This window comes from Haliotis asinina, chromosome 12, assembly GCF_037392515.1.
Source record: "Haliotis asinina isolate JCU_RB_2024 chromosome 12, JCU_Hal_asi_v2, whole genome shotgun sequence".
NCBI classification, from domain to species: domain Eukaryota; kingdom Metazoa; phylum Mollusca; class Gastropoda; order Lepetellida; family Haliotidae; genus Haliotis; species Haliotis asinina.
Genome location: NC_090291.1, coordinates 18,050,039 through 18,077,231, shown reverse-complemented (window position 1 = coordinate 18,077,231; position 27,193 = coordinate 18,050,039). Strand labels below are relative to the sequence as shown.

Here is a 27,193-nt window from a genome sequence, read left to right as displayed (position 1 = left end):
TTTCGGAAGTTGATCATAGAGAGCTTGAAGGTCAGACAATTGAAGTGTTGAAGAAGGCGGAATATACAACGAGCATATTGTGAAAGCAACATGAAGAGTAAGTCTCACAGCAACGGCTTGAAGATTTGTTTTAAGTTTGACAGGGCTGTGAGTAACGTTATGCTTTACAAGGACTGAAGACCCGCCAGTGGCCCTATCACCCGCAGGTGAGTAAAAGTGATATGCTTCGAACTGACGTAGATTAAAAGCATCTGTTTCCAGCAGACAGTATGCTGATGGTGCTAGAACCTGGACTAATTATTGCAACTCATTTAGATTAGTCCTCAAACCTCTACAGTTCCACTGAACTATATTTGTAGAATGCATTATCTTTTTGGTGGGTTAATTGGGGATCTACCCCACACTTTTCCTGTGGGCGACAAGGCATGTGCCCTTGTTTGGATGTTTTCGGAAGCATCCATATCCTATAAGGATCCAAACTTATTAAAAGTTGGATTTTGTTACCACACCCCTTTGAGGCTCTTCAACTTTGACCCTTTCGTGGAGATTCACATCTAGATTTAAGCTTGTTTCCTCCAGTTTCTTTCATATTTGATTGAGACGTCCGTTTTGCATTTTTCTGAGATAATTTCTCCTGTGTACAAGGTGCATACTGAACACCTATGGGATCCGGAAGTACGTCAGCAGTTTGAATGGATGATTCAGGTAGCAAAGTCTGAGGAGTGTCAGTATTAACCCATGTTAAGTTGGTTTCACAGCACACAGAAGATTTGATTACATTCACGGATGGCGAAGGCGATGTTCTGGTAACAAGCACAAGTTACCGTTAAGTCTGATCTTGGGACAAGTTTTTTTGCATCTGCAAAACTAATGTTTTGAGTATATTTGATTTTGTTGATTTCCATGTTCCGTTTCCAAACTGGACAGTCTTTTGAGAAAGATGAGTGACTTCCGGCGCAGTTAACGCATTTTTAAAAGTTATTGGTACAATGTTGTCTTGTATGTGTCTGCTCACAACAGTGAGCACACGTGGCAGACAATGTACAACTATTTACTCCATGTCCAAATTGTTGGCACTTAAAGCACCTTAATGGGTTAGCATCAACTGCGATGTTACAGTATTCACCTTTCACTGATTTTGGAGCAGTTGTCGATGAAAAGGAAAACAAATACGTCTTTGTTGGAACAGTTTCTTTATTTTTCCAGGTTGTAAACCTTTTGACATGCACTGCACCTTGATCTTTCATCTCTGTCACAATATCTAAGTCCGTCATGTCCGCAAACAACTGATCACGATCTCGAATTATGCCTTTGCTGGTGTTTAGCGTCTTGTGAGCTGAGACTGACACGGGAATTGCTACCAACAACTCAGTTGTCATCAGGTTTGTAGTTTGCTATCGTTTACTACATTCAATAAGAAGAGCTCCTGAACGCAAGCGTCTAACATTTTTATATCACCCGCAATGCCTTGAATAGCCTTCGATACTGGGTTCAGTTTTAGTGGTATCTTACCATGAGTCTCGATCACTATACAGCGTGGCCAGTAGTCAATGATTGGGTCGGTCTGTGTTCATTATCATCTTCATCAGCGTCTAGTGGAAGTTTTGCTTTTTTATGGGGGTTTCGTAAGCCATAGTTGGTTTCAAATGATTCATCATCCCAGCAGCCCCACCACCCATCAAAAGGAGAATGGTAAAACAGGCGGGCATCCAGCTTGCAGCACCAAGGATACCAGGATGATATACTCCACCGCCTTCTGGGCATACGACTCTAGGCAAAAACATATATAAAACGATGCATTTCAAATTACAATCTCCAAACAGCCAAGCGTGAAAAATCAAATTATCGGTTTCGTAAGTTTATAACATGAAATAGTTATAGCTCAGGGCTTGGCGTGACCAGCCGATTGATAGAACTGGGCCTGTTCTACCATTCGTCCAGGTGAAGTAAGGGCCAAAGTGGTGTGTTGAGCAATGAGAGCTGATTGGTTCAGTCTGTTACTGCCCGCAACCACCAGACTACCGTCCTCCAGCGACACGGAACGCAACCCACGGCCAACAGGTTGCCCAATTTGGTCGCCTCTTACGACCAGCAATGGGGGGTGCTGTGGACACATTCTGTCCCGGGTCCACACGGGAGAAGAGCACTTAGCGTTACCCAGCACCATCCACGAGGAGGTGGCTTTTCATGGGTGCCTTTTAATTCTGTGCCCTAGAGGTGGAACAAGAGAAGATTTCTTATCATACAAATCCTCATAAAGGGGATTGAACACACAGTCATATGCAGGGTTAGATTCCTTAGAGTATAATTTAGTAATGTATTGTAAGGATAATTTTATACGACGTTGTGTAAGGGATGGTTCATCAGTTTAAACGTAGAGACTGGTAACAGGTGAGGTTCTGAAGGACCCAAGACAAAGTCTTAGGTCTTGATGGTGGACAGAATCAAGAAGTTTAAGGTTGCTTTTACAGGCTTCACCATATACAATCTAGTCATAATCACGTTTGGAACGGACGAGTGATCGATATAGATGGGGAGGTGATCAAGCTACCCTCCTCTATTTAGAATTTGAAACAACCTCTAAGAAATCGAGTGCCTTCAGGCATTTAGTTTTAAGGGATTTACTATGAAGCAGAAACGTTAAGTGAGTAAAAACGTAGTCCCAAGATCTTGGCCTCCTTGACGACTTTGATGGGACTGTCATCAAGAGATAGTTCGTGGTCTTTATGTGGTTTGTATTTCCGGCAAAATATATACAATTAGTTTTCGATCTAGAAAACGTAGAGTCGTTTTCAAGACACCATTTGTTTATTTTGTTTTAACACAACTGCAGTTGCCGTTCAAAGGTATGCATATTTTCCTCTCGTCAAGCAATATTAAAATCCTCCACAAGTAACGAATCATTTAAAACTTTTGATAAACTGTTGATCTTGATACTAAATAGAGTGGCAGATAAAATACTGCCTTGCGGAACACCCTGATCCTGACTGTAACGATCAGACAGGGTAGAACCCACTCGGACTTGAAATTGTCTATCAGTTAAATAAGTTAGCTATAAATTGAGGCAAACGGCCTCGCCACCCGAAGCCATGTAAATCTCTTAAAATATTCATATTTGCACGTCGTGTCATATGCCTTTTCAAGATCAAAAAAGATAGACACTGTGTGTTGTTTATTAATTAGAGCGTTTTTACAAATCATTATAAACACACTAAGTGATGAAGAGTACTTCTGTTTTTTACGGAAACCAGAAATTGTGAGGGATAAGTTACCTTTCCCCTCATGTCACGTGTTCTTTCACTGACCATCGGGGAAATGGAGTTGCCTTTGGGACAACTCCACATTTCGTGTGTGGACAGCGCTTCCACCTGGTGGTATGGAAGAAAAAAATGGGAATTGGAACAAAGAGATTGGAACAAGCTCGCAAAAGAGAAGTAATTGCTCTACAAAGTGTTCAAATGGAAAAAAAACAACAAATAGCAGACGTTGCAAATACTACGACGTCTATTCTAGGATACCACAAACAACTATGAGGACAAACAGCCAGTATCTTTAAAGGGTCCTGGGATTAAACTTAAACCAAAATAAACCTTAAATAACTATTTCAGCAAAATTAAAATGCCAAGGTTATTGATACTAACTCTAGGACAATAAATTATGACACTTATCAGCTACAATCTGAACCTGAAACACTAAAGGTGATTCAGAAAGCATTACTATGTTGACGCTTCTTTAAAAAGACGGGTACTACAGACCTCTGATAAATTCCAGGTACGTTGCAAGTCAATATCTTCATGTAAACCCGATGGATTGCAAAGCTTTCTATTCAGATAGTTTTGAGTGCTTGCCAACCTTCTTAGAAACTATCACGAGTATGCTCAAGCTCTTTAATTGTAGGATCCGTGAAGGTCCCGGGGTAGAATAGGCCTTCGACAACCCATGCTTGCCTGAAAAGGCGACTCTGCTTGTCGGAAGAGGCGACTAACGGGATCGGGTGGTCAGACTCGCTGACTTAGTTGACACATGTCATCGGTTCCCAATTGCGCAGATTGATGCTCATGATCTTGATCACTGGATTGTCTGGTTTATTGTTTACAGACCGCCGCCATATAGCTGGAATATTGATGCGTGCGGCATAAAATCAACTCACACACTCACTCACTTTAATGGTAGCTACGCCCTGGAATTCACTGCGCTTCCATTGTGACCCCAGGCACCAGTCGGTGTGCGTTTGAATTCCCGTTCAGTTCTTCTAAATTTGTCAGCATTTTAAAAGAGTCCATGGTTTCTTCCTAGCGATAAAACGACGTTTTCAAATCTGTACATATTTACATCATTTACACTAAACGATTAAAATAACTGTCTGTACACATCTTAGCGCTTTGTCAACCTCTTGATGAACTCTGTTGTAATATACTGTTGTAACTATGTAGAGAGGGCACATTAAAGCTGGATAACTTGTGTCCAATCCGCTTCTTAACTGATTAATATATGTTTCAATCAAATCAACGACGTAGGCCTGACATCTCTTTAAACTAATTATAACACAGTGAGTGAGTGAGTGAGTTTAGTTTTACGTTATATTCAGCAGCTATATGGCGGCGGTCTGTAAATAATCGAGTCTCGACCAGACAATCCAGTGAGCAACATGAGCATCGATCTGCGCAATGAGCCATTTTCCAGTTTTGCCGTTTAGAGTTATCTGCCCTCTGTGACACGTGACCGCGGGCATGACGACACGTAAACAACAGCTGTCAGGTTGACGTTCCGTTTGTTTTGTCGACAGACGATATTGTTTACCTTTGGCCTGCTATCATTATTTGAAGAAAATATCAAGTATGTACCACAGTTGAAAATGTATTTGAAAGATCGTGGTGTGACATTTACAGGCTACATTCGTCGCGAATTGATCACTTTGTGCGAGTGTGATGCCAACTTGAATTTGCCCGTCTTGCATGATGTTTCCGATGTAAACTGCGCATCCCAAACATTATCACACCTGAACATTAATTCTGATCCCTTCCTTATACCCGGCTACTCTAACAATTTGACACAATCCCCGGAAATTGGAATATATGACGTATTTAATTACTTGGTGTCGTTCAGGCCCGATTACGACAGAAGGAAGCTCCGTGCTTACAAATCTTTTCAAGACTATCGCTTGTATGCTGATGGGCATGTCAACAGTGTAGAGTATGTTGATGCTACTGACACCGTCGGAATTTTTAAAGCATCTGTGAAGCCAACACAACGGGACAAGACTTACTTAAAGTCCGAGTTCTACAACCTATGGATTGCTGTGGACAAAATGAATGTTGACATTAAGACCGCTTACTGTCAGTGCCCAGGAGGGTAAGTGATCTAACACTGGGAAGGTCTAAATCTCATAATGATCCTTAAAATTAAATGGATTGGCTGTTTTTGACTACATAGCATAACACTTAAACAAGCTTAAATACCATTAAAGCCAAATTTCCCAACTGTCTTCAATTTGCAAAGAAACAACCAGTCCCAAACTCTTGGAAACAATGAGCATTTATATCCTTGTTTCAGTGGATCATAGCCAATATTTGTAAGTTCCTAATATTTCTGTATACGTAGTCAGAATACTGTGAAAGTAGTTATTGGTGTTGCTCAAGAAGATTACATATTCAATATTTGTTGAAGTAACCCTCATCCTGAAAAATAAAACCCTTTATGAATATTCTTTTCACATATTTCAGTTCTGATGGAGCCTGCAGACATATAGCAGCAACACTTTTTGATATTGAAGCTTTTGAGAAAAAGAGCATCACTGATGGCCCTTCCCTTTGGACCAAAAGACCAAGACCTCATGATGAGCCTGTGCCACTGGCTCACCTAAAAGTCAAGAAAATCAGGTACAAAAAGAAAAACGTGGATATATGGGGATTTTCTAAGTGGTCAATAATCTATAACATAATCTGGTTTTAAATGAATGACAAACAACAGGAAATAAATGGAAATATATTTAATGTTGCTATATGTATAACCAATCTGTACTGTGTTGCAGTTATGGACAAACGCTTGCTGACACAAGTAGTGACTATGGCCAGGATACTTTTGATCCTAGACCAATAAGTGACAGATCAAATCCATCACTTGAACAGGTGGCCAATTTTGCAGCCTCACTGCATCAGGTTAGAATGACTGAAATATTTCTATTTCAGTTTGCAACATGTGATATGTAGCTTAAACATGAAAATGTCAAGTATTCATATAAAAGTTTTTGGAAAAGGTGAAATCAGTGAATATCTATCTGTGAAACAATGCACTTAATGCTTATAACACTTCCAATGTGGAATCATGACAGAAAAGGAGTTTTCAGTGTTCAGCACGAGATGTATCCCAGGTGAATTATAATATATATATGTATTATGTAACTTATCCAAAACTTTCACATTTGCAGATCAATCCTAATGCTTGTGCCTTGGAGAGCCTCCTTGATCCCACTGACACACAGATTCAAGCAATGAAAATTAATGAGGAATGTGTTGCTATGTCCCTACTCAAGAAACTAGAGGCCCTTGAGTTGCCTCCTTGTTCTGACATTTCTGAGGACATTATTGATAGACTAAAATATTGTCCTGATGACATTAGCTACATTGAACATGAAACAACAGGGCAGAGTGAGAATCCTACATGGTCAGTTATGAGAAAAGGCATGGTGACTAGTTCAAATTTTAAACGTGTTTGCACCAGCGCAGATGCTTTTGAAAAGAACAAAAACATTGACTGCTCAAAGTTAGTGAAATGTTTGCTCCATGACAGTCTTAGCACTGACATTAGCAATGTACCATCTGCTATTGTGTGGGGTAAGAAAAGGGAAAGCAAGGCCAAAGAAATGTACACACAGATTGAAAGAAGGAGACATACAAAATTATCTGTGAAAATAAAAGGTTTATTGATTGATAAGGAAAATCCTGTCCTTGGTACTTCAGTGGATGGTACAGCTGAATGTCAATGCAAAGAAAATCATCAAGACAAACTGTTAGAAATTAAATGTCCATGGGCTTTGCGAGACTGTGATCCTAAAAGTGCTGCACAAAATAGGGGGTGTTACCTAAAAGATGGTAATTGGCACCTTAAAGTTGACAGTGATTATTATTATCAAATTCAAGGCCAATTAGGCATATATGGATTTCAGTCCTGTGATCTGGTCATTTACACAAGGAAAGGTATACATGTTATTAATGTACCTTTTCATGAACAATTCTTTGAGTCTATGATCAGAAAAATCAAATCTATTTATGTAAAACAATTGCTTCCTTCATTGCTGCAGACTTTAAACAAGTAAAATAGATGAAGACTTTTGTCAGCTCTGACTGAAACTTCCTGTTTACTGTATGAAGTAAATGTATTTCTTTTGAATGAACCCAAAGTCTACTTAGCAAGAACATTGTCCAAGTCACACAGTGAAGCTGACACATTCACACACTGACAAAGAGAACCTTTCATTTTCAAAGGAATAACACCCTGTAATAGTTTATATTCTTTCAGCCTACCAATAGCTCTCTCAACATGTATTCTAGCACTTGCTATTCTCCTAGTTTTAGTAACTGCTACTGAACTGAGTTGTCTCCCATGAGAAAATGGTGGTATGTTGAGAGTTGCCTTCTTAAAGGCTAACAGATCTCTTATTAAAAAGCCTCTATCAGCCATGATGTCATCATGTTCAGAGAGTAAATCTAAGAAACCAGACTGCTGAACTATCTTCCTATCTGAAATGCTGCCTGACCATAATTTTGAAACAAAAGTAAATGAACCTTTAGGAGAGCAAGCAACCAAACACTTTAAGGTATTTCTATGTTTATAAGATGACCATGTTACTCTCTGACTGGAAGGAATGCTTGGTTTTTGAAGTAGAAATTCTGTACAATCAATAACTGCTTTGGTATTTGGAAAATATTTAAAACATTTAGGAAGATTGTGTTTCACCTGTCTTGTGGAAGGCCACTTGATAAGAAAACATAATTCTTTTCACATCAGATTGATCCATGTGTTGAAAATTCTACTTATGTGGGAATTTGAAACACCAAATAAATCTGACAACTGCTCCACATCATTAGCTCGCCGTAGACGCATCAGAGTGATGATGAATTCCTCATACAGAGAGAGCAGTCTTGAGGGGCCTCTGCTGGATTTTTGCTGCAATACAAAGTAGGAAATTGTTAACATTTACTCTGCTGTACCATTTACATTGTGAACTGATGTTGTCAGAAACTATTTTGGAAATAATGCAATGGTTGCCAGCTAAAATTCAGAGATGTATTAATTAGGAACATTCTTTATTATCAGTAATATGTCTTTATGTTCTGACCATAATAAACTATTTCTGAAAATGTAACCAGTATGGAATGGTGTATATAGTATGTAAGATCCTTTGATATGTTCTGACATGACCACTAATGACAAACACACCCCATCCTCACTTTGTCTCACTTTATCCTCTCCAGTAGGTCATCCTGGCAGCCTTGTCTTTCAGCCAGTTGAACACCAACATGAGCATGGCAATACTGAGCCCTGTTGTAAATGTGTAAAACTGATCATCTATCTTCATTGACTATGTGAAGTTGAATAATAAATTAAACATGAATGTTATATTTTGCTTACAGTGCAAAACCCCAAAGGATTTATCAGTGTAATAATTAAGTTATTTCATGTATATATGCAGGTATTTTGTATGTATTTATGTTAATACACAACAACATGTAATATATTTACCAGTGTAAAACTTGCTGCTTTTGTTGTTTTTAGTGATGTTATCCATTGTTAATTTTTTTGTCAACATCTTGGGGTTCTGCAGCATATCATCTGTGTATGTGCTGATGTCATCAAAACACAGGTTTGTTTGTGTAGAGGTATCAGCAGTAGATTTGACAGTGCAGTAGGCATGATCACCAAGAGCTGTCATTGGACCAACAATGTCCATGCCCGTTTGAATTTCACCTGCTAAATAATTGAACATAATTAGACCGAACGAATATTAACATAGAGCATATACAAGTAAGTACAATCATCACATAAAAAGGATTCAATCCAAAACAAGACAATGCATTAATTGTAAAGCAACATGCTAAAGTGAATGTTTTTAAACATGCATACATTTGGTAGGTAAGACATCCTCCTCCACACTTCTCTTTTCGCATGGAGTGTCTGAAGTCACTCGATCAGCCTGTCTATGACGAGGTGGTGGTCTGGGCTTCGAGGGCGTGGAGGTTACAGGGACTGGGTCGGGGAAATCCACAGTTGGTCCACGGCCACCTGACAGAATATTTATAAACCAGTTGTAGTTAACACGAGCACTGAAACAACAGTTTAAAAATTTGCATAGGTGCATTATTTTACAACATGTAACCACTTATATATCTGTGACTCAGGTTGTAGTTTTTTTCATTGTTCGAGAGATTAATGATTTGCATTGACGATACATGCTCAATTTTCACTTTCACCTGACGCAAACAAACACAGCAGAGTAGCATATTCACAAAAAAACTCACCTACGAAGTGTTTGGAACAAATGTACGTGTGCCTCGTGATGCTTTTCACATCAAATCCCTCTCGACCACAGGCCCTCGTCCACCTCAAACATTTCTCCGGTTGACTCTTCGGTTTCGGAAAAGGAATAAAAAATACGTGTGCCATGTCATGGCGATCCTTGTACCTGTTATCAGACTTGCACAAGCCATAGCAACAGTGGTGGAAAGGCATCTTCAACTTCTCTCGGTGTACACGTCAGATAGTGGTCGGTGCACCGTCAAACACGTTACAAAATTTGACAGCCGTTTGTTTTGACCGTTTGCCCGCGGTCACGTGGTTTTGCAAAGGGACATCACTCTAAACGAACTTTTGTCGCGAAACTGGAAAATGGCTTATTGGCAGCCGATGACATGTGTCAACCAAGTGAGCGAGCCTGACCACCCGATCCCGTTAGTCGCCTCTTACGACAAGCAGAGTCGCCTTATATGGCAAGCATGGGTTGCTGAAGGCCTGTTCTACCCCGGGACCTTCACGGGTCAATTAAAACACATGAGTTTCTGATGACCATAGACGTCATCAATTGCTTCCCTCAAGTATCCAGTGTCAAGTGGATGGTCTTTTCGCAATTTGAATGTAACATAATTGAGATCTACCAGCCTGGATAATCGAGGGTTGTTGACACAAGATTTTCTGATTTGTTGCAGGCCGGAGTATGTCGCCGAAGGCTTCATGGACCTGATAAAGGATGACTCCAAGAATGGAGCTTTGTTGAAAATGACGCAGAAATCTGGGAAAGTTTACATGGAATATTAGAATAGTAAACAGAGTTGTAATAAGTCTGTCGCCATTTTCATACAATATGTATAAAATGTAGAAGGGTTGGTGTATTCTACGTTGCGTTTTTCTCTGTAATAATAAACGAAGTTAACAACTTCAGGTCTTGTGGTGCAAACTCATTCATTTGAATCCTATTGTTGAAAGTCTGTTTCTAGAGTGTGTTATACGTCTAATTAAAGTCTTGGAACGGGATGATGAAATTTCCAGAACAGAGAGCAAAGATCCCGGAAGTCACTACATAATTACATAAAAACTTGACACTCATTATTTTTCAAATAGTGTTTTGAAACATTTCTTGAAAAAGTTCTTGTTGTGATTATTGTTAAATGGGACCGCCCCGTCCTGGTCGACCTCGTATGACGTCACACGGAGAAGACCGACAGATTGTCTGACGTCATTTGCGTAGTCGTTTGTCACTGCCACATCCACTGGCGCCTGCGCTCTGCTCGTCTCCATGCACGGCGACCATATTATGGACCAATTCTATTCCATCGACGCCAACGTCTTCTCTGGGCACGACTGCACCTGATATGGACCCAGCGAGATTGGAATAGGGTTGTATTTAATGATGAATCAAGGTTCACATTAACCTGTGCTGATGGAACGGCTAGAGTTTGGAGAAGACGAGGAGAACGCAATGCCCAGTGTTGCGTACAGGAAGTGGATCGATTTGGGCGCGGTAGCGTTATGGTTTGGGGTGCTGTCAACGGTCATGCTCGATCCCGACTCATTGTCATCCAGGGAAACCTTAATGCGACAGTATACAGGGATCAGGTGTTCGTTCCGGAGCTTTTGTCATTCGTGGCAGCTCATGGCCCAGGTCTGACTTTCCAACGGGATAACGCCAGACCTCATATGGCCAATTTAACAAGGAATTCCCCCAGGAACGCTGGCATTAATATCATGGAGTGGCCCCCAGGATCTCCTGACCTCTACCCCATAGAACATGTGTGGGATGTGTTATGCAGGCGGTTCCGTCAAGTCAGGAACCTTCACCAGAACTTGCAGGAGTTTGGTGCCATGTTGGTACAAATATGGCGGCGCAGTCCCTAAGCTGTATTCAGACGCATCATCCAATTCATGAGAAGACGTTGTATCGCAGTTGTGAACGCCCATGGAGGACACACCCGATATTGACATGTTTTCATGAAGTTGTGACTGATAGTTTTTGGTCATGGGCATTGTAGTTGTCCAAAACAAAACTGAAATCATATTAGAATAAGTTAGAGTACATTTAATGAAGCCAGCATCTTTGACAATGAACCGACAGTGTCTATGAGAAACTCATCATAGGTGAAGAGCACGTGTGAAAACAGTCAATTATGGAATGTCTCTGTCATTTTAAGTCTCAAGTATCCTGCACATCATTCACTGGAAAAAAGTTCACCTTTACAAGCTTGTAAATCTTTTGTAAAGATGACGTTTACAAGACATTTACAATTTTGGAAAGATGATGTTTACAAGACATTTACAATTTGTAAAGATCCACAAGGGGAGATAACTGGTGGGTGATGGTAAAACGGTCCGCAAGGCCTCAAATTCACACCTAATAAATCCCAAAGGCTAATTACAGTTTGACCCATCGACATAATTAATGAGGTAATTGGGGCATGAAAGAAGAGTGGGACTGACCACTGTTCAGTGGACAGGGGTCACTCTGTTAGGGGTAGGATGCTGATGCTCTTACTACAGTGTTCGGTGGAGTGAAGATGCATGGCTGTTTCTTTCACTATGCGCAAACTGTTTAGAAAAGAATTCCGACTCAGTATCCCACTTATGTTGTGTTTGGGAACAGTGAATAACAATAACCATAAACAATATCACCTTGTCACCTCTGATAATATGCTAAATGATAGAGATTGTGTCGTGATAACATAACACATGACAGTATATGTTGCTATGAATCATGTGGTCGATCCAGCCTTTACCAATAGTACCAGTGATACAGATAGGATAGGTCACCTTTTGAAATATTTCACAATCATATTTGATTTTTGTTGTTTCTGTTGATTCTTCCTTTCTGTGGTCAGCCAAGCAACAATCCACCATAATCCCATAAAATCACTGAGGCATGAAGTCCCATAACCGATTGAACTGTACCTAACTGAATAATTTTAGGCTTCGTGGGACTACACCTGTTGTACACGGGCTAGTTGCAGTTAATACATACTGCTATATTTAACATAACTAAACAATAACCTTCAGGAATGGAAACCCATGACAGAAATGTGCCCTGGACAAATAACAGGTTGGAGGTTAGCATGGGAGGTTAAAGTAACTTGTTGGAAAAGCCCATCCCAACGTTTTCGAGATGATAAATTTCATGTTGGACTGGAGACGCAAATTAATAAACTGAACATGGTGCAACATAGTGCTGGCCAGACACTGCTCCCAAAGAAAAAGAAACATCAAGACCTCCAGAGAGAACTGCCCACCCTGGAACATAGGGCATTATTATTTTGATCTACTCGTTACATAAAAAACATGTTGATTGTAAGAAGCAGCCTCTATCACAGAGAAAGCTTAATGTCTGGTTTATTGACACCTATATGTATGGCTGCCTGTCTGCTAAAGACAATATGCAATACACAGCTTCAATCATTGACCACATGCAATTTAAACTTAACACCTATCAGGCTATACGCCATAAACAAAATAAATTGATTGATGACTCATGCACCCGAGTCCTGTCTCAGCCACATTATGTAATTAAGCAGGTGTGATACTTGTACATATGACATGTTTTTATGTCTATGGGTTGCAAAGAAACCACATCCGTTTTTCTCGGATGACTGGATCTCACGGAAACTGGTGCAAATGCTTGTCTGTTTCAAGTCCTGCTTTGTACTTGGTCGAATGACAGTTTCCAGTAGTTCACCATCTCTACTGAGATGATTTTTGATTGGATCGAACGCAAATTCAGAGATGAATTTACAAAACCCAACATCTCTACATACATTCGATATGGATAACAACATAGTGTAGATGATTTTGTTTGACAACGGTATATCAATCCATACTGAAACGACGCATCATATACAATACAAAAAGTTGTTATCCATAAAGAATCTTACTTTCTTGTAAATCGCCATACTTCTAAAATGCCCATCAAACACATCATCTTTCTGAACTATGGGCCCCACCTTATGAGCGCTCGGCGTATCAGCAAATGAAGCAGACAATCGGTAACCGTCGTTACACTTGAGTGCACATCCACCAGCTATGACTGGGTTTGGTCTGCCGTGGGCTTCATTACGAGGGACGAAAGTCCAAGTACAACCAGGGATACTCAACAATACTCTATATAGGCTCCCTGGTACAACATATTGCACTTCTGAATCACGATTGTACGCTTGTAATTTTATTTATTTTCTTACAAACAGTAGAACTGATATAACGGAATATATGTTACTAGTGCTTATAGTGGTGGAATATTTGACATGCTGATATTTCATATGTTTTGGGGTTTTTTTTATCTCGTGATCAATAGTGGTAACGCCAAATACTAGTAAGTTCTTATTTACCTTGTGCCTGTAAAAAACACAGAATGGCGTGATAGTGCTCCATAGTCAATACTGCACTGTTGATGGAAGTGGTATTCTATAATGCGGAATTTGTTTCACTTTTATAATACTCCCGTCTTTCATGCGAATTAAATTACCCCAAAATAAATAGACAGTGTCAAGCTTACACTAGATGTTTATTTACAGATTACAACAAGAAAGAGGAAGATTAAATTTCATACAAAAACATTCCATTTACAAATTTACGGAAAATATGTTACACATTATTATCAAATATACAATCAAAAACAATGGGGTAGCATTGTAGTTGTGCATTCTTTAATACTTGTTCATATTTTGCTTTCTTATGGCTGGGGAGGTCTGCCTGTCGCATCCCTTCGACTCGATTTCTGAAGAAAACAGTCAATATGATTATACTTGCATTAAGTGATTGGTAAACCAATGTGAAAATAGAATCAATGGTTATTCTCATAATCTCATAGCAAGTATTATTGATACTTGTGTATTTAGTGCATTAGAACACAGGTGTTGTATGGTACAACCTTTTTCTCCTTTGAAAGATCACACGGATTAATACTGTGGGGTGATTGTTACTGTACCTCCCAGCCTTGAGCAAAGCCTCAACACATAACAAGGCCTAATGCCTTGTTCATTGATGAGCAAGTCATGTCAGTAAGGGTTCATTAATTAACAAGGCTTAATGCCGGCACACACCATAGACCGACACACACCATTTAAATATTCTGTAACATACGTATTGTAAATGATTATATAAATCTTGTTACACAATGATTTTTGTTAATTCTTTTGAGTACTTGCTCCAATCCACATGTACTGACATCACAACCAATTATCTATTGGCATGTTTATGAGATTTCTTGAATACGCCAACTGCATAACACCGTTAATGAGCACCAACATAAAAGGTCTAGTGACAGGTGTTATTTAGAGAGTACATATAGTAGAGTGGTAAAATCACCGGAATGAGCTTGGGATGATGATCTCGAACAAAGGCAAGACATCTGTTTTAACAGGCACAAGTATTTGGTATATAGATCAATGCTGGCCGTACACAAGCCCAAGCCCAAGCCCAAGCCCAAGCCCAAGCCCAAGCCCAAGCCCAAGCCCAAGCCCAAGCCCAAGCCCAAGCCCAAGCCCAAGCCCTCGGTCCTCACCCCAGCCAAGGCTTCGCCAATTTGAACATATCCACCTCCTCCTCGACCAGAGACTATCGTACACAGTCGCCGACCAGTGCGGCCGAGGCCACCGATAGCCTGGGGTCTCCTCCCCACGGGGCAAGCCCCTTTATAAATTCAACCATCTTTTTATAGCCAAAATTGTACATAGTTCTTATCAAATATCCTCTCATCACCTAAATTGTAAATTCTCATCATAAAAAAAATCCCTTCATCTTTTAACTTCATATGTTTTTACCTATAGATTGTCTCATTGTTTTTGCTCTACTCATAACCATATCCCCTCCATCCTCTGGAAAATCAGCAAAACACTAAAAAACATGTGCTAAAGACGCTCCTCCCAAACCACCACCCAACAAGTTAAATCTCCTTGCCTTCTCAACAAACACCAACACACCTCTAAACCAAACCTACTCCGCCAATAAATTTGCTATCTGTCTCCAAAAAAAACCAAAATATCTCTTACAAATATGTCAATTTCTGCGGGAGGGGATTCAAAATCACCTTCGCAGATTCCACCTCCCTCCAAAACGCCCTACAAAACACCCTCATAGGTGGAAAATCAATCAAGTGGGAACACCCTAGGTGCCTTACCCAGATACAGGGAGTCATACATCTAGACAGCCGGGACACACACACAGACATACAAGACTACATCAATATATCATAAGCCCCTCGCCAGTCTACTCATAGCTGTTAAAACTCTTTCATAATTCACCCCTCACTAACCTGCTCTAGCCTACTCATACTACTTGTCAAAATTATATGCCCCACCCATGATCTTTTGTAAAGTCATATTCCAAATTACTGTGATCATGGCTCTGATGCAATGGAACTGCAACAGTCTCCGAGCAAACGGGCATGAGCTTAAGGCACTCATCGCTTCAAACAAAATTGCCCCCCAGTTAATTTTTCTACAGGAAACAAAATTATCCCCAGAAACGCCTCCAAAATACCAGGCTTTTTCTATATTCGGAAAGACCGCCCTCGGCCCGTAAATAACCCCAGTCCCCCTGCAGGGGGGCTGGGCATCTTTATCTCTGATCAACTAACCTACTCGGAAATTGACATACCAAGTTTAGACCTTGAAGTCCTGGCTATCAAAACTACCTTTAAAAACAAAGAGCTTACTTTCATAAAAGTCTATAGACGACCTTCAGTTAAATTAAACATAAAAGATTTAGATATCATTTCCAAATTCATGACCCGCAACACCTTTATCCTCGGAGACTTCAATGCCCACCATCCATCATGGGGCACCAAACCCTTCACCTGCCGAAATGGACTACTTCTATCAGAGTGCCTAGACAACCATAACCTTATAACCTTAAATGACAACCAACCAACCAGAATCCCATTATCCCATTACCAGCTCCCTTCCGCCATAGACCTAACAATTACCACACCAACACTAGCAAAAGCTTGCCTATGGGAGGCACACCAAGACACCTGGGGCAGTGACCACTGCCCCATCAAAATAACAATAAATCACCTACAACCACAACACCAACCTGACACCACCACACCGCCACCCACAGAAACAAAATACAACCTTAAAAAAGCAGACTGGAACAAATTCCATAAACTATGCACCCACATTAACACACAAGACATATATAACCACGACATAAACATCTTCAACTCCAACTACACAAACACCATAATTGACATTACAAATAAATGCATTCCCACCTTTCGGCCCACCCCCGCACCAAAACAGTCCCCTGGTGGAGCACAGAAATCATTAATGCCAGGAAGGCAAGAAAAAAGGCCCTAAATCAAGCTAAGAGGGACCGTTCAAAAATATATTTGGCTTAAAAAACTCAGAAATAATACCAAAAAAGTTATCACGGCTGCCAAAATTAACCATTGGCGAAACTTTTGTTCATCCCTCAGGCTCGACCCATCAAATTCAGGAAAATTGTGGAACAAATTTAAAGCTATACAGGGAAATTCCAAAAAAACTCATCCAACCCCACCTCTCGGAACACCCCACAAATAAAGATAAAGCAAATGCAATGGCAGCCCACTTTTCGGACACAAGCATCTCCACCAACTACCCACCCACCTTCCAACAACACATCGCAAATCACAACCCTTTCACCCCTGAACCACCCCACTCACATCTACCTTTCAACAAACCAATAAACATACATGAACTTAAAGCAGCATTCAAACACAAGAAAACAGCCTCAGCCCCGGGTCCAGATCATATCACCTACTCAATCATTAACCCACCCCCACCCCCACCCCCCAACATGCTCTCTCTCACCCTAACATTATTCAACAAAATCCGGACCCTAGGAACCCTACCCAACTCCTGGAAAACAGCAAAGGTGGTGCCAATCCTGAAACCAGGGAAACCCGCCAACTCCCCAGACTCATTTCGGCCAATTTCAGTAACTTCACATCTTTGTAAAACTCTGTAAACCATAGTAAACAATAGGTTAAAGCATCATATTCAATCCCATAAACTCATAAAACAGGACCAGAGCGGCTTCACTCCAAATCGACAAACTTTAGATCACATTTTGCATTTGGAGCATGATGTTAGGATCGCACAAGCACAGAAACAATACACATTGGCCATTTTTATAGACTTCAGTAAAGCGTTCGACATGGTTTGGCACAACGGCCTCATAAAAAAACTCCAAGAAAATGCCATACACGGAAATATTCTGAATTTCATCCAGCATTTCCTTAAAGATAGACAAATAATAGTCAAAACTCACAACACCCTTTCGGACCCATATCCCCTTGAAAATAGCACCCCCCAGGGCAGCATCCTATCACCAACCCTTTTCAAGTTTATGATTAACGACATTTTCCCTGAAAAGTGGCCTGAAATAACTACTGCCAAATTTGCAGACGACATTTCTTTTTGGATTTCCTCGACCTCAGTTACACAATCAACCACTAAAGCCCAACGAATGTTAAACCACCTTCAAAATTGGGCCCATAAGTGGGGGTTCCATATTGATGTCAAATAAAACGTTGGCATTCTATTAAAAAACAGCATATGTAAAATTATACATCCAAACTGCACCTAAACAATCAAAAAATTAATTTCGAAAAGGAAGCAAACTTCTTAGGAGTAACGTTCGACCATGGACTCCCCATATTAATAATCTGGTCAACAATTGTCTTAAAAGACTTAAACTTAATGAAATGTATTCGTGGCACTACATGGGGAGCCGACAAACAAACACTTATAAACATCTACCATTGTCTCATACAGGACGTAGAAATTGGACTACGCCGCCCCGGTCCTCCACTTACTCTCCCCCACCGACCTCCAAAAACTAACCTCCATCCAGTATAAAGCCCTCAAACTAGCCCTAGGGGTCAGGACTGGCACCCCCCCTATCCACACTCCTCCTACTCACAGGCATCCCTTCAATCAGTACACGAATAAACCAAACCGCACTGAATTACTGGGCTGGGGCCTAACATAACCCCATATACAACACCATCAAAACAAAATACACCAACACTAAAAAATCCACCCTTAAAAAATTCAAACATAATAAAAACCATTTCACCATTCTACTCACACCTATCCAGTCTGCTGCATACACAACAACTAGACACAATACAACACTCACCTCCCATAGCAAGCTACATACACCACCTACAACCACCCAAAACAGCCACCACACTACAAGCTCACATACTAAACACCACTTCTAAACCTGACACCCACACCAAAACGAACATCATCCAAACCCACATAGACACCCACTACCCCCCCAAAAAAACACACATATATACAGACGCATCTATCTCATCACACAAAATAACAGGAATTATCATACATGTACAAACAACCCCACCCATTACTACCAATTTCCACCTTACAAACCACTGAAACAACACAACTGCTGAACTACTAGCTATCCTTACAGCCCTCCACACTATCCCCACCCTCTCAGCCTCCCACTTCCGTATTATAACCGACTCCCTCCCAGCCACAAAACAACTACAAAATAAATACTCTAAATCCCGTCCTGACCTTATCCACCAAATCACACAACAAATCAGCTCTGGTCACAAACACAATAAAAATATAACTCTGTTATGTTAGTGTGCTGGTATCCATAGTAGAGGCAACAATACAGCAGACTTAACCGCAAAACTAGCAACCACCCATCCATCTCCACACATACCATTTCACACCTCCAAATCAGAAATCAAACAACTTATCAAAACAAACACATCTACACTCAACTACACACAAAACATAAACACAAGCAAGTCCATCCGGGTCAAATCCATCATTACAAAACCCATCACCAAAAGACCATTCTCAGACATCCCATATTTAGACACCTTCATAACACGACTCATTACAGGCAACACCAACCTCAATTACAACCTATACAGACAGAACAGACGCCCAGATGGATTCTGCCCACACTGCAAAACAAAAGAATCAATAATACACTTATTCGCCGAATGTAAACAACAACACACCAATATCATCCAACTACAAAGCACGATACCCCCAAAATACCAATATAACATACACCTACTGCTCAACCCGGCTGACCCAAAACCTATCTTTCACGCCGTAGCAGCCTTCATTCTAAATTCCTCCATAGCCCATAAAATTTAAAACCTACAAACTCTCCGCCACAACATCTACAGCCATGTCCGCCATCTTACTTCTCATCTGTACCGTAAGCCACCTAACGATCCCACAAGCCGGTGCGCGGGCGTCTTCTCCGACGCCCGCGCCCGGCTACACGCTCTCTGCCCTACTCAATCCCCTCTACCGGCAACCCACTCATCCCCTCTCACAGCCTTGTAAATAACCAGTTCACTTTCAACCTTTTAAACCATTTAGAGTCATTTTTTACCATATATTTTACCATATACAAACAATAATTTCATAACCAAAAACATATTTTATCCCAGAGCACCATGTATATAAAAAACGTAACATAACCATCACCCCCCACACACACACACACCCCACCCCACACACCTCCATTCACTGAACATATATCACCGTAAATCCATCACTCCCCACAACTACCCATATTTTAATTTCATTTTATTATATACATTACCAATTATACCCAAAACATTTTAAAATCTTTCACGCCAACATTTTAGCCAGTTCACCAACTCTTAAATACCATCAATTTTAAACAACACAGGCCCAGGCCTTACCGCCCTTCTAACCCCCACCCCCAACTCCCAACCCCCTTATCCTACTGTATTTGTGATTAAACCCCTTATCTAAACTACATACAGCTTAACTGTATTATTCAATTTTACCCGCTATGCTATACTCCCCCCTCCACACACACACACACTCCCAACATCCATACCCCCCACCCCTCCCCCATACCGCTCCACCACCACAGCACCCCCCCCCCCCCCCCCCCCGCCAATATTACACCCATTTATCTATCATTCCAAACTTTCTACAACGTATATCATGAAGCTAAGCACCCTCCCCACTTTCCTTTCGGCAACCAACCACCACGGTTTATCCAAATTTCTTAGGTTTATTCCCTTCATTTACCATTTTTCGCAAATTCACTCGCTCTGCATTCGGTGCGAGTCTGCAGCCCGAGAGTTGTTTACCTCCGAGCATTTGTCCTGTCTTTGAGCGTAAAACAGACGGCAAAATTATTGAAACTTAGGTTTACACCTTTCACTATTGGTATTTCTGTATCTGGTTCCTGCAGAAACAAGTTTAACTACCAAGGTAACTGGATCATCAAATTTTAATATTATTTCTTTTGTAATGGGATAAAAGGTACAATGTGAACTATTAAGTTCAGTATTCCCATCTTGAATAAGTAAGTAGACCATGTTTGAAAGAGCATTCACAACCAACTATTGCATATTGTATTAAGAACAATACCCGTTATTATGTCTTAACCCATTTTTTGTTGATTATTAATATTGTGTATCTCCGTTTTCAGCACGGAGTATGGAAGTTATTCTTCATTGCCCTCAGTGATGAACCTACAGATACCCCTTGCCAAGAACTAACAGATTCTGATGGTTGTTAGCTGATGAATTCTTTGTTATTTTGAACAAAAAGTTCAACTGTATCATCCAGACAACACTGTACATGAATTTGATGATGGCATCCTGCGAAACCACAGGTATCAGCAATATTTAAAATTGACCTAGGAGCTGTAAATGAGCTTGGCATTTTTTCAGTTGATCCAAATCATGAATTTTGTATTGGTTTACCTCCATTTTTCTCCACTCTTAAAGATGTGAAGAAACTGTTACATACCATGTTTGTCTTGGCAGTTACGAAGACAGTTTTGCAGACTTGATTCCGGTTGGTGTGGGGATAAGTAAAGGAGCTATTTCAACAATATCTGCCTTCCCAGAAGGAGACTTTGGAGGCAACATAAATAGATTTTTTTTAAAGTGGTGTCTCTACATGCCGAGTAGAAGCCCAAAGGCTTATGGCATCGCTGGCACGTCAGGCTTCATAGCCGTACCAAGCAAAAGGACACTATGATTATTCTCATGCTCTTCCAAGGTCACTTGGCTTTGATTCCAGTTCTCCAAAACATTTAAAAGGAGAAGACAAAGTTACTTGGAATGTTAGCCACTGAGGCAAAATATTATGCTGGCATTCTTCAGGATGAAATAAAAGTTTCTGAAGGTCTTGTATATGCCAAAAACACTGGAGAACTGGTTGGTTATGTTAATCTTCACAGAGTTGGCAATGATTTGCTCTGTTTAGAGGAGGTTATTACAGGCAGGAAACCTCAACTAGCAAACACAATGTTAGTCCTCATGAACCATAACATGAACCATCAGAAACTGTTTTTCCCAGTCAGGATCCCAGAAAATGACCAGAGATCTGTGGACGGATGGCCGTGACATCAGCTGGATTCATATTTTGGGGTTGTATGAAGAACATATAGAAAACTCATGACATACAAGCTTACTCGAGACCATGTAGATTTGTCACCATACACAGCCATGAAAGTCAACCTTGCAGGAAGGAAACAGAACTCGGAACAGTGATGAGAAAGAGTACCGAAGTATTGACGAACCCAGATTGGAATATCATATTAATGAATTCTTGATTTTTTTCAATGTCTGGGAAGATAGTGTTATACAACGGCCTGGGCAATTTACTTCCACCCTAAGGAAATGCATTATGCTCAGTCATCAAACATTGAAAGGACTCAGAATATCTGTGTGTAGTAGTGTGTAGTAGTGTGTGTGCGATTCATGCTTTAGTCAGGGCCCTCTAGAAGAACAGTTTGAACAATTTAGACATAAAGGGGGTTCAAATGACAATCTATCACTTTACGCTGTCAAACATTCCACAGATAAAAGGTCACTGGTTCATATGTGCTCCAATACGTGGCAACTTATCAAACAATAAGCCACACCCTTCCGTGACTGTGGATGATACAGCACTCCCTACGCGCAAACAGAAGCGCGTGTAATGTGTTTTACTTTAATAAAAGGACAGACAAATTTACAATCTCACGATCCCATCTCCCATACCTCTGGCGTTCCGCTCAGTAAAAGTATATGTTGTAATTGTGACACAGTAAATTAAATTTGTTGACAGTTATAGGAAGAATAACATAAGGCTGACGTATTACATATCGATGATATGTAGTATAATAATATATCATATCTAGTATATATACCCACCACTACAAGAATATAATATTGTTATGGGGCAACAATGTACCTAGCAAGACTTAACAGAGACAGTAGAATTTGTGTTTCAAATAATGTGTTTTTGATAATTTGATTAGTTTCTTTGAAAAAACTTGTTAGGGAAAATGTGACTTGCAGGTTGCAAATAAATACGGACACTTACGTCCACTGACAAAGAAGAAATTATTGCTTTTATTTAATACAGCAGAAGTAATACCATCAAAGTGTCCATTAATACCTCTATGGGTTGCTTCAGCTGTTGTTATCTGTAAAATTTTAAGCTGTTTTCATTCATAAGTAAAATAATTTAGAACATTATATTTACAAAATTGTCTTGACAAACAAAAAGCGATTTGTCCACCATCTATTTAGGATATGGCATCTGTTACTTGAAATGAACAGTGAATGGTCACTGTTTACAACATAGTTTTTATTAAATTAGAATTCATAGATTGAACTTTTAGGTTGAATACATGTGCTGAGAGACGCGCAGGTTGTGTTTGTTGGTGATTGGTTTCAGCTGCCGCATGTCGCAAACGTTCTCAACAACGATCCAAGGACGGCACTGCTTTTTGGCTGATGTTTGGAGGGATGCAATAAAACACAAAGTCGTCTTAACTGAGGTTATGCAACAGGAAGATAATGAACCTACTGCCGAGGTAAATGAGCCTGAAAGGGATTCCCGTCAGAGTCAACCCACAGGTTCATGAAAGCCTCTCCAGACCATTGCTCACTGGTAGCAAACTATTAACAATGTACGGGACAAAATTTGAAGTGGAATGGCAGTCGAATGTCAACTTTACCTGGAGATACCACGTTGTATAGATCTACAGATTCTGGCGCTGTTAGCAAGCAGAATTGTAAACAGCAAAGAAGGTCCTCTGTTTGAACGAAACCTGCCCGGTTATTCTGTTTCGAAATATAGGACAGGGTCTAGTCAATGGTTTACGGGGCATTTTGACTCGACTTGAAGAAGACTGTCCAATTTCTAGCTTGTTTGTTGAAACTAAAGAAAGTGACGGGTTCCGTGGTGCTGCAACATTGTTAAAGCTGAACGTGACAAAGTTCCTATTGCACCTGCCTTTGCACTTCCAGTGCATAAGGCACGGAGTTTGACACTGCCCAAACTTATAGTCAGTTGCAAACACATTTTCAACTGGGTGTTGCAGCTCGACGAGCTGTTGATCAGATGGTTTACAAGTTCCCAAGAAAGTGTTCAAGAAAGACACCCAAAAGAAGTTTACAACTTCTTTGATGAGCCAGGTCTTCCTTTAAAGGATGAAGACATCATGTTGTGACAATGTAAGCAACATCTCTTAGGAATTATGGGAAAATTATGATATTGCTGCACAAGATTTGTCAACATTTGAGAATCATTAGCCTAAACCAAATAATAAAAAGCTGAATGCACAGCTCCCTTTTAAGAGCTACCATGCCTTTGAACAAACATCTATTTCTTGATAATTACCAAAGCAAGTATTATTTATACAAGCAGGCCCCAAATGTTTGTGTCCATTTTGTTACACATACTCTGCATGGCTGCTGCCTCAAGAGACGCACTAGATGTGATGGCTTTCTCTAATGAATCCCACTACGATGACAATGATCTTCCGAGAATTTCGAACATGGATATTGAAACAGAAGCAGATTCTGGAAATGAGGTAAGTGACAATTTACAAGTTAGCATTATTGAAATAATATGTAGATGACTGTCATACTAATGTGATCAGATATTGAAAAGGCGTACATTGTGCATTACTGGAACTAAATGAAAACAAGTGTAATACCATTCACAACAGGCATGTTAATGACTGAATAAAGCGAGAGACAAAATATATTGTTCTATGTATTTCTCACCTTAAAAATCAAGTGAAATAAAATTTGTTGACACATCGATTATCGTTGGTCAAAACTGGTCAAATGCCATGATTATGAACATTCTAACATTTTGAGGCACAGTTACAGTGTCATACGTGCAGTGTTATGACAAAAGGTTCATACTGCGAAGGAAAGATATCAGTGCAGTGTCTTACATGGGCGATTAACTCTTAGATATATCACTTCCTATGACGAATGGAGATATTAATGTACATTTCCCTTCTATTTCAAATATCCAAAATAACCATTTTCGTTTCATTTAGATTATCTAGTTAAAAAACAAAACCATTATTTCAGGGATGTATGTTTCCTTAAAAATCATATCAACTGGTTTCAGACTGCTGCAAAGGTTTCAGCAGTGTCAACTGAAGCAAGATACCAAGGCTGCCAAGTTCAGGATATTTTGATGTCATTGAAAACCGACGATTCCTTAAAAGCAGAGATGTCCTGAGAAGGATCAGCACCACAAATTAACCAAACGTTTCACCTAGTGTGGCGCAGGAAAGAATGTCAAAGATGTAACAGAATTCCTGAAAATGTTTCATGCCTACCTTTTGACAAATGATTATCAAAATGTTCCTGTGAACTGTTCACACCTTCACCTGTGAATAAGCTTCTGTTGAGGCACATTATAAGGGAAGCTGTCACAGCTGCCAAGAAGTCACCTGAATCACTGCAGGCGGACGGGGGGTGGGGGGGTGGGGTGTCAGTTCAGATGGAAGTCACTGAGAGCGAAGTAAATGTACCAGAATCTGGTTATTCTAAAGTGAGGTATGAGGTATTGACAGTGGTTAAACTGAAACATCACTATATGAACTTCGTCAGGAATTCACTTCATGACCTCAGAATTAAACTTGATGTCAGTAGCAAGCTGAAAGTAGACATGCTCCAATGTCTAGCAACTGCACACATGGACACTGTTGACAAAACATAGTATCCTGCTAGCCCCGCAGAAGTGTCAAGGAAACAGAATGTGAGATTTGGTCTCACCAACATCTCCGATGTATGTTTTGAATTCATCATTTTACTGGAAAAGAGGAATTTACCATTGTATGGGCAGGGGTATTTGGACCAATACAAATCGGATTTATTGACACATATCCATTCGTGTGTTTTGGTCGATACATTTTTTATCTCAAACGTTTGATGGCCTGTTTCTAAAGGTTAGCTAGGCATGGTTTCACAAGCTTCACATTTGAAGTTAAAAGGCAGCGTGATTCATTATGCAATGCAGTTGGCCATATTCATAAAGGAAGAGTCCATCCGTATTGGTGCAGGATATGGACTCACCCTAAACAAGTTGAAAAAGAAGGACATTCTAATAGAGAGCTTGTCATAGTTCATTCAACAAGCAGACGCACTGCTCAACCCTACTATGCTAGGCCGTCTGAACAACATAAAAAGCACGACCTGTCCAGAAGAAGAGACTGCATTGCATGACAAAGCAGAAATGGCAAGTGGAACTACAGGCAGTAGAAAGGGAACGGAAAGGTAAAGGCAAGAACTAGCACAAGAAAAGCAAGGAGAGGGAAAAAAGTGTTAGTTTTGGAGGATGAACAGGATTCATGTTCTGTTTAGGAGGCAGCAAATGTGAGCAATGGTACCTTCGATCTTGTTGGGGAATCAAGCATGAAAAAGACTGGGAGAAACTCTCAACTGAATAGGTCCATTGCTTTTGTCCATTCTGCTGATTTTGCTGTGAAACAATTTTATGTCATGAGATGTATTGAACTGAAAGAGGAGAAACGCACACTTACTTTGTTATATTCTTGATTTTTTGCAGAGCTGAGGAAATGACATTGCGGTAGGGTTATATGTACGCTTCTTCCGAGAAACTCGTTTGAAGTGATGGTCTCTGAAAGAATGATGCTAGTGGTGTACTGGCTGTAGTTAAAGTTGGCTCCTGCCCGATGAAAAAAGGCCTCTCTGATGTGGGCATAGGATTTCTACAATGTCACTGTTAATTTGCAGTGGTGTCACATTCACGTGTAGGGACATGGTAGCCACAGACGCCAACTTCAGGAATCCAACTATGAGATAAGTCATATCCTCCCTTGTTTCCCCAAGACATAAGATTCCGGGTATTGTCATGTTTCTCCCATAGTGTAAACCAATTGAGAATGTGCCTTAACTTGTTAATCCTCACAACACTTTCACAGGTGATGGGTGAACAGTCATGGAAAATGCTGATGAACTGATTTGTTTCCTCACAGCGCCTTGAAGAATGGATCCCCTCTCGCCAAGGTAACTTTGGTAGTGTCTCATCAAATTCATCATATTCTCACCCAGCACCTCTTCTGCCAAGTGATTCCGCATTTTCTCAGACTGATTTGGGCAGATGTGTTCATTGCTTAGTTCGTGATGGATAGACAGACCGTGCTGCTTGTCCTATGTGTAGCTGTCCTCCCAGAGACCAGGCATTTTGACCACGAGCAATTCCCCAGTGTGACAAGCATCAGTGCCGATCTTCAAACTGTTGTTGCGGATATTCCTGAAGAGGTGTGATGGATCTGCAAGGAAGACGACACAGTCATCGCTGCATGGATTGAAAACTGCCATGTGATGATCAACAGGTGAACAAGAAAATGTGCCTTG

The 27,193-nt window shown here is 40.4% G+C and overlaps 2 protein-coding genes and 2 pseudogenes across 3 annotated transcripts in view; 3 read left to right on the top strand and 1 right to left on the bottom strand.

The window, feature by feature from the left end:
• Positions 1 to 27,193, top strand: part of LOC137258597 (15-hydroxyprostaglandin dehydrogenase [NAD(+)]-like) — a 60,100-nt gene that overhangs the window by 9,354 nt on the left and 23,553 nt on the right. Inside the window, exon 7 of one of the 2 annotated variants that reach the window (XM_067796302.1) lies at positions 10,203 to 10,434. The exons of the other annotated variant lie outside the window; for it this stretch is intronic. Coding sequence (XP_067652403.1) covers positions 10,203 to 10,311 — 109 coding nt within the window. The 3' untranslated portion in view covers positions 10,312 to 10,434. Of the gene's footprint in view, positions 1 to 10,202; positions 10,435 to 27,193 lie in introns of those variants that run through there. 2 annotated transcript variants of the gene reach the window in all.
• Positions 4,119 to 8,752, top strand: LOC137258595 (uncharacterized). Its single transcript, XM_067796300.1, has 3 exons — positions 4,119 to 5,879; positions 6,032 to 6,158; positions 6,428 to 8,752. The coding sequence occupies exons 1-3, from the start codon at positions 5,698 to 5,700 to the stop codon at positions 7,313 to 7,315; spliced, it is 1,197 nt and encodes a 398-aa protein (XP_067652401.1). The 5' UTR covers positions 4,119 to 5,697; the 3' UTR covers positions 7,316 to 8,752.
• Positions 7,402 to 8,196, bottom strand: LOC137258592 (uncharacterized; annotated as a pseudogene).
• Positions 17,074 to 22,497, top strand: LOC137258589 (uncharacterized; annotated as a pseudogene).

Coding starts and splice junctions, on each gene's coding strand:
- LOC137258595 (XM_067796300.1), top strand. CDS start 5,698: ATGAATATTCTTTTCACATATTTCAGTTCTGATGGAGCCTGCAGACAT. Junction 5,880..6,031: donor CTAAAAGTCAAGAAAATCAG/GTACAAAAAGAA, acceptor ACTGTGTTGCAG/TTATGGACAAACGCTTGCTG. Junction 6,159..6,427: donor TTGCAGCCTCACTGCATCAG/GTTAGAATGACT, acceptor TCACATTTGCAG/ATCAATCCTAATGCTTGTGC.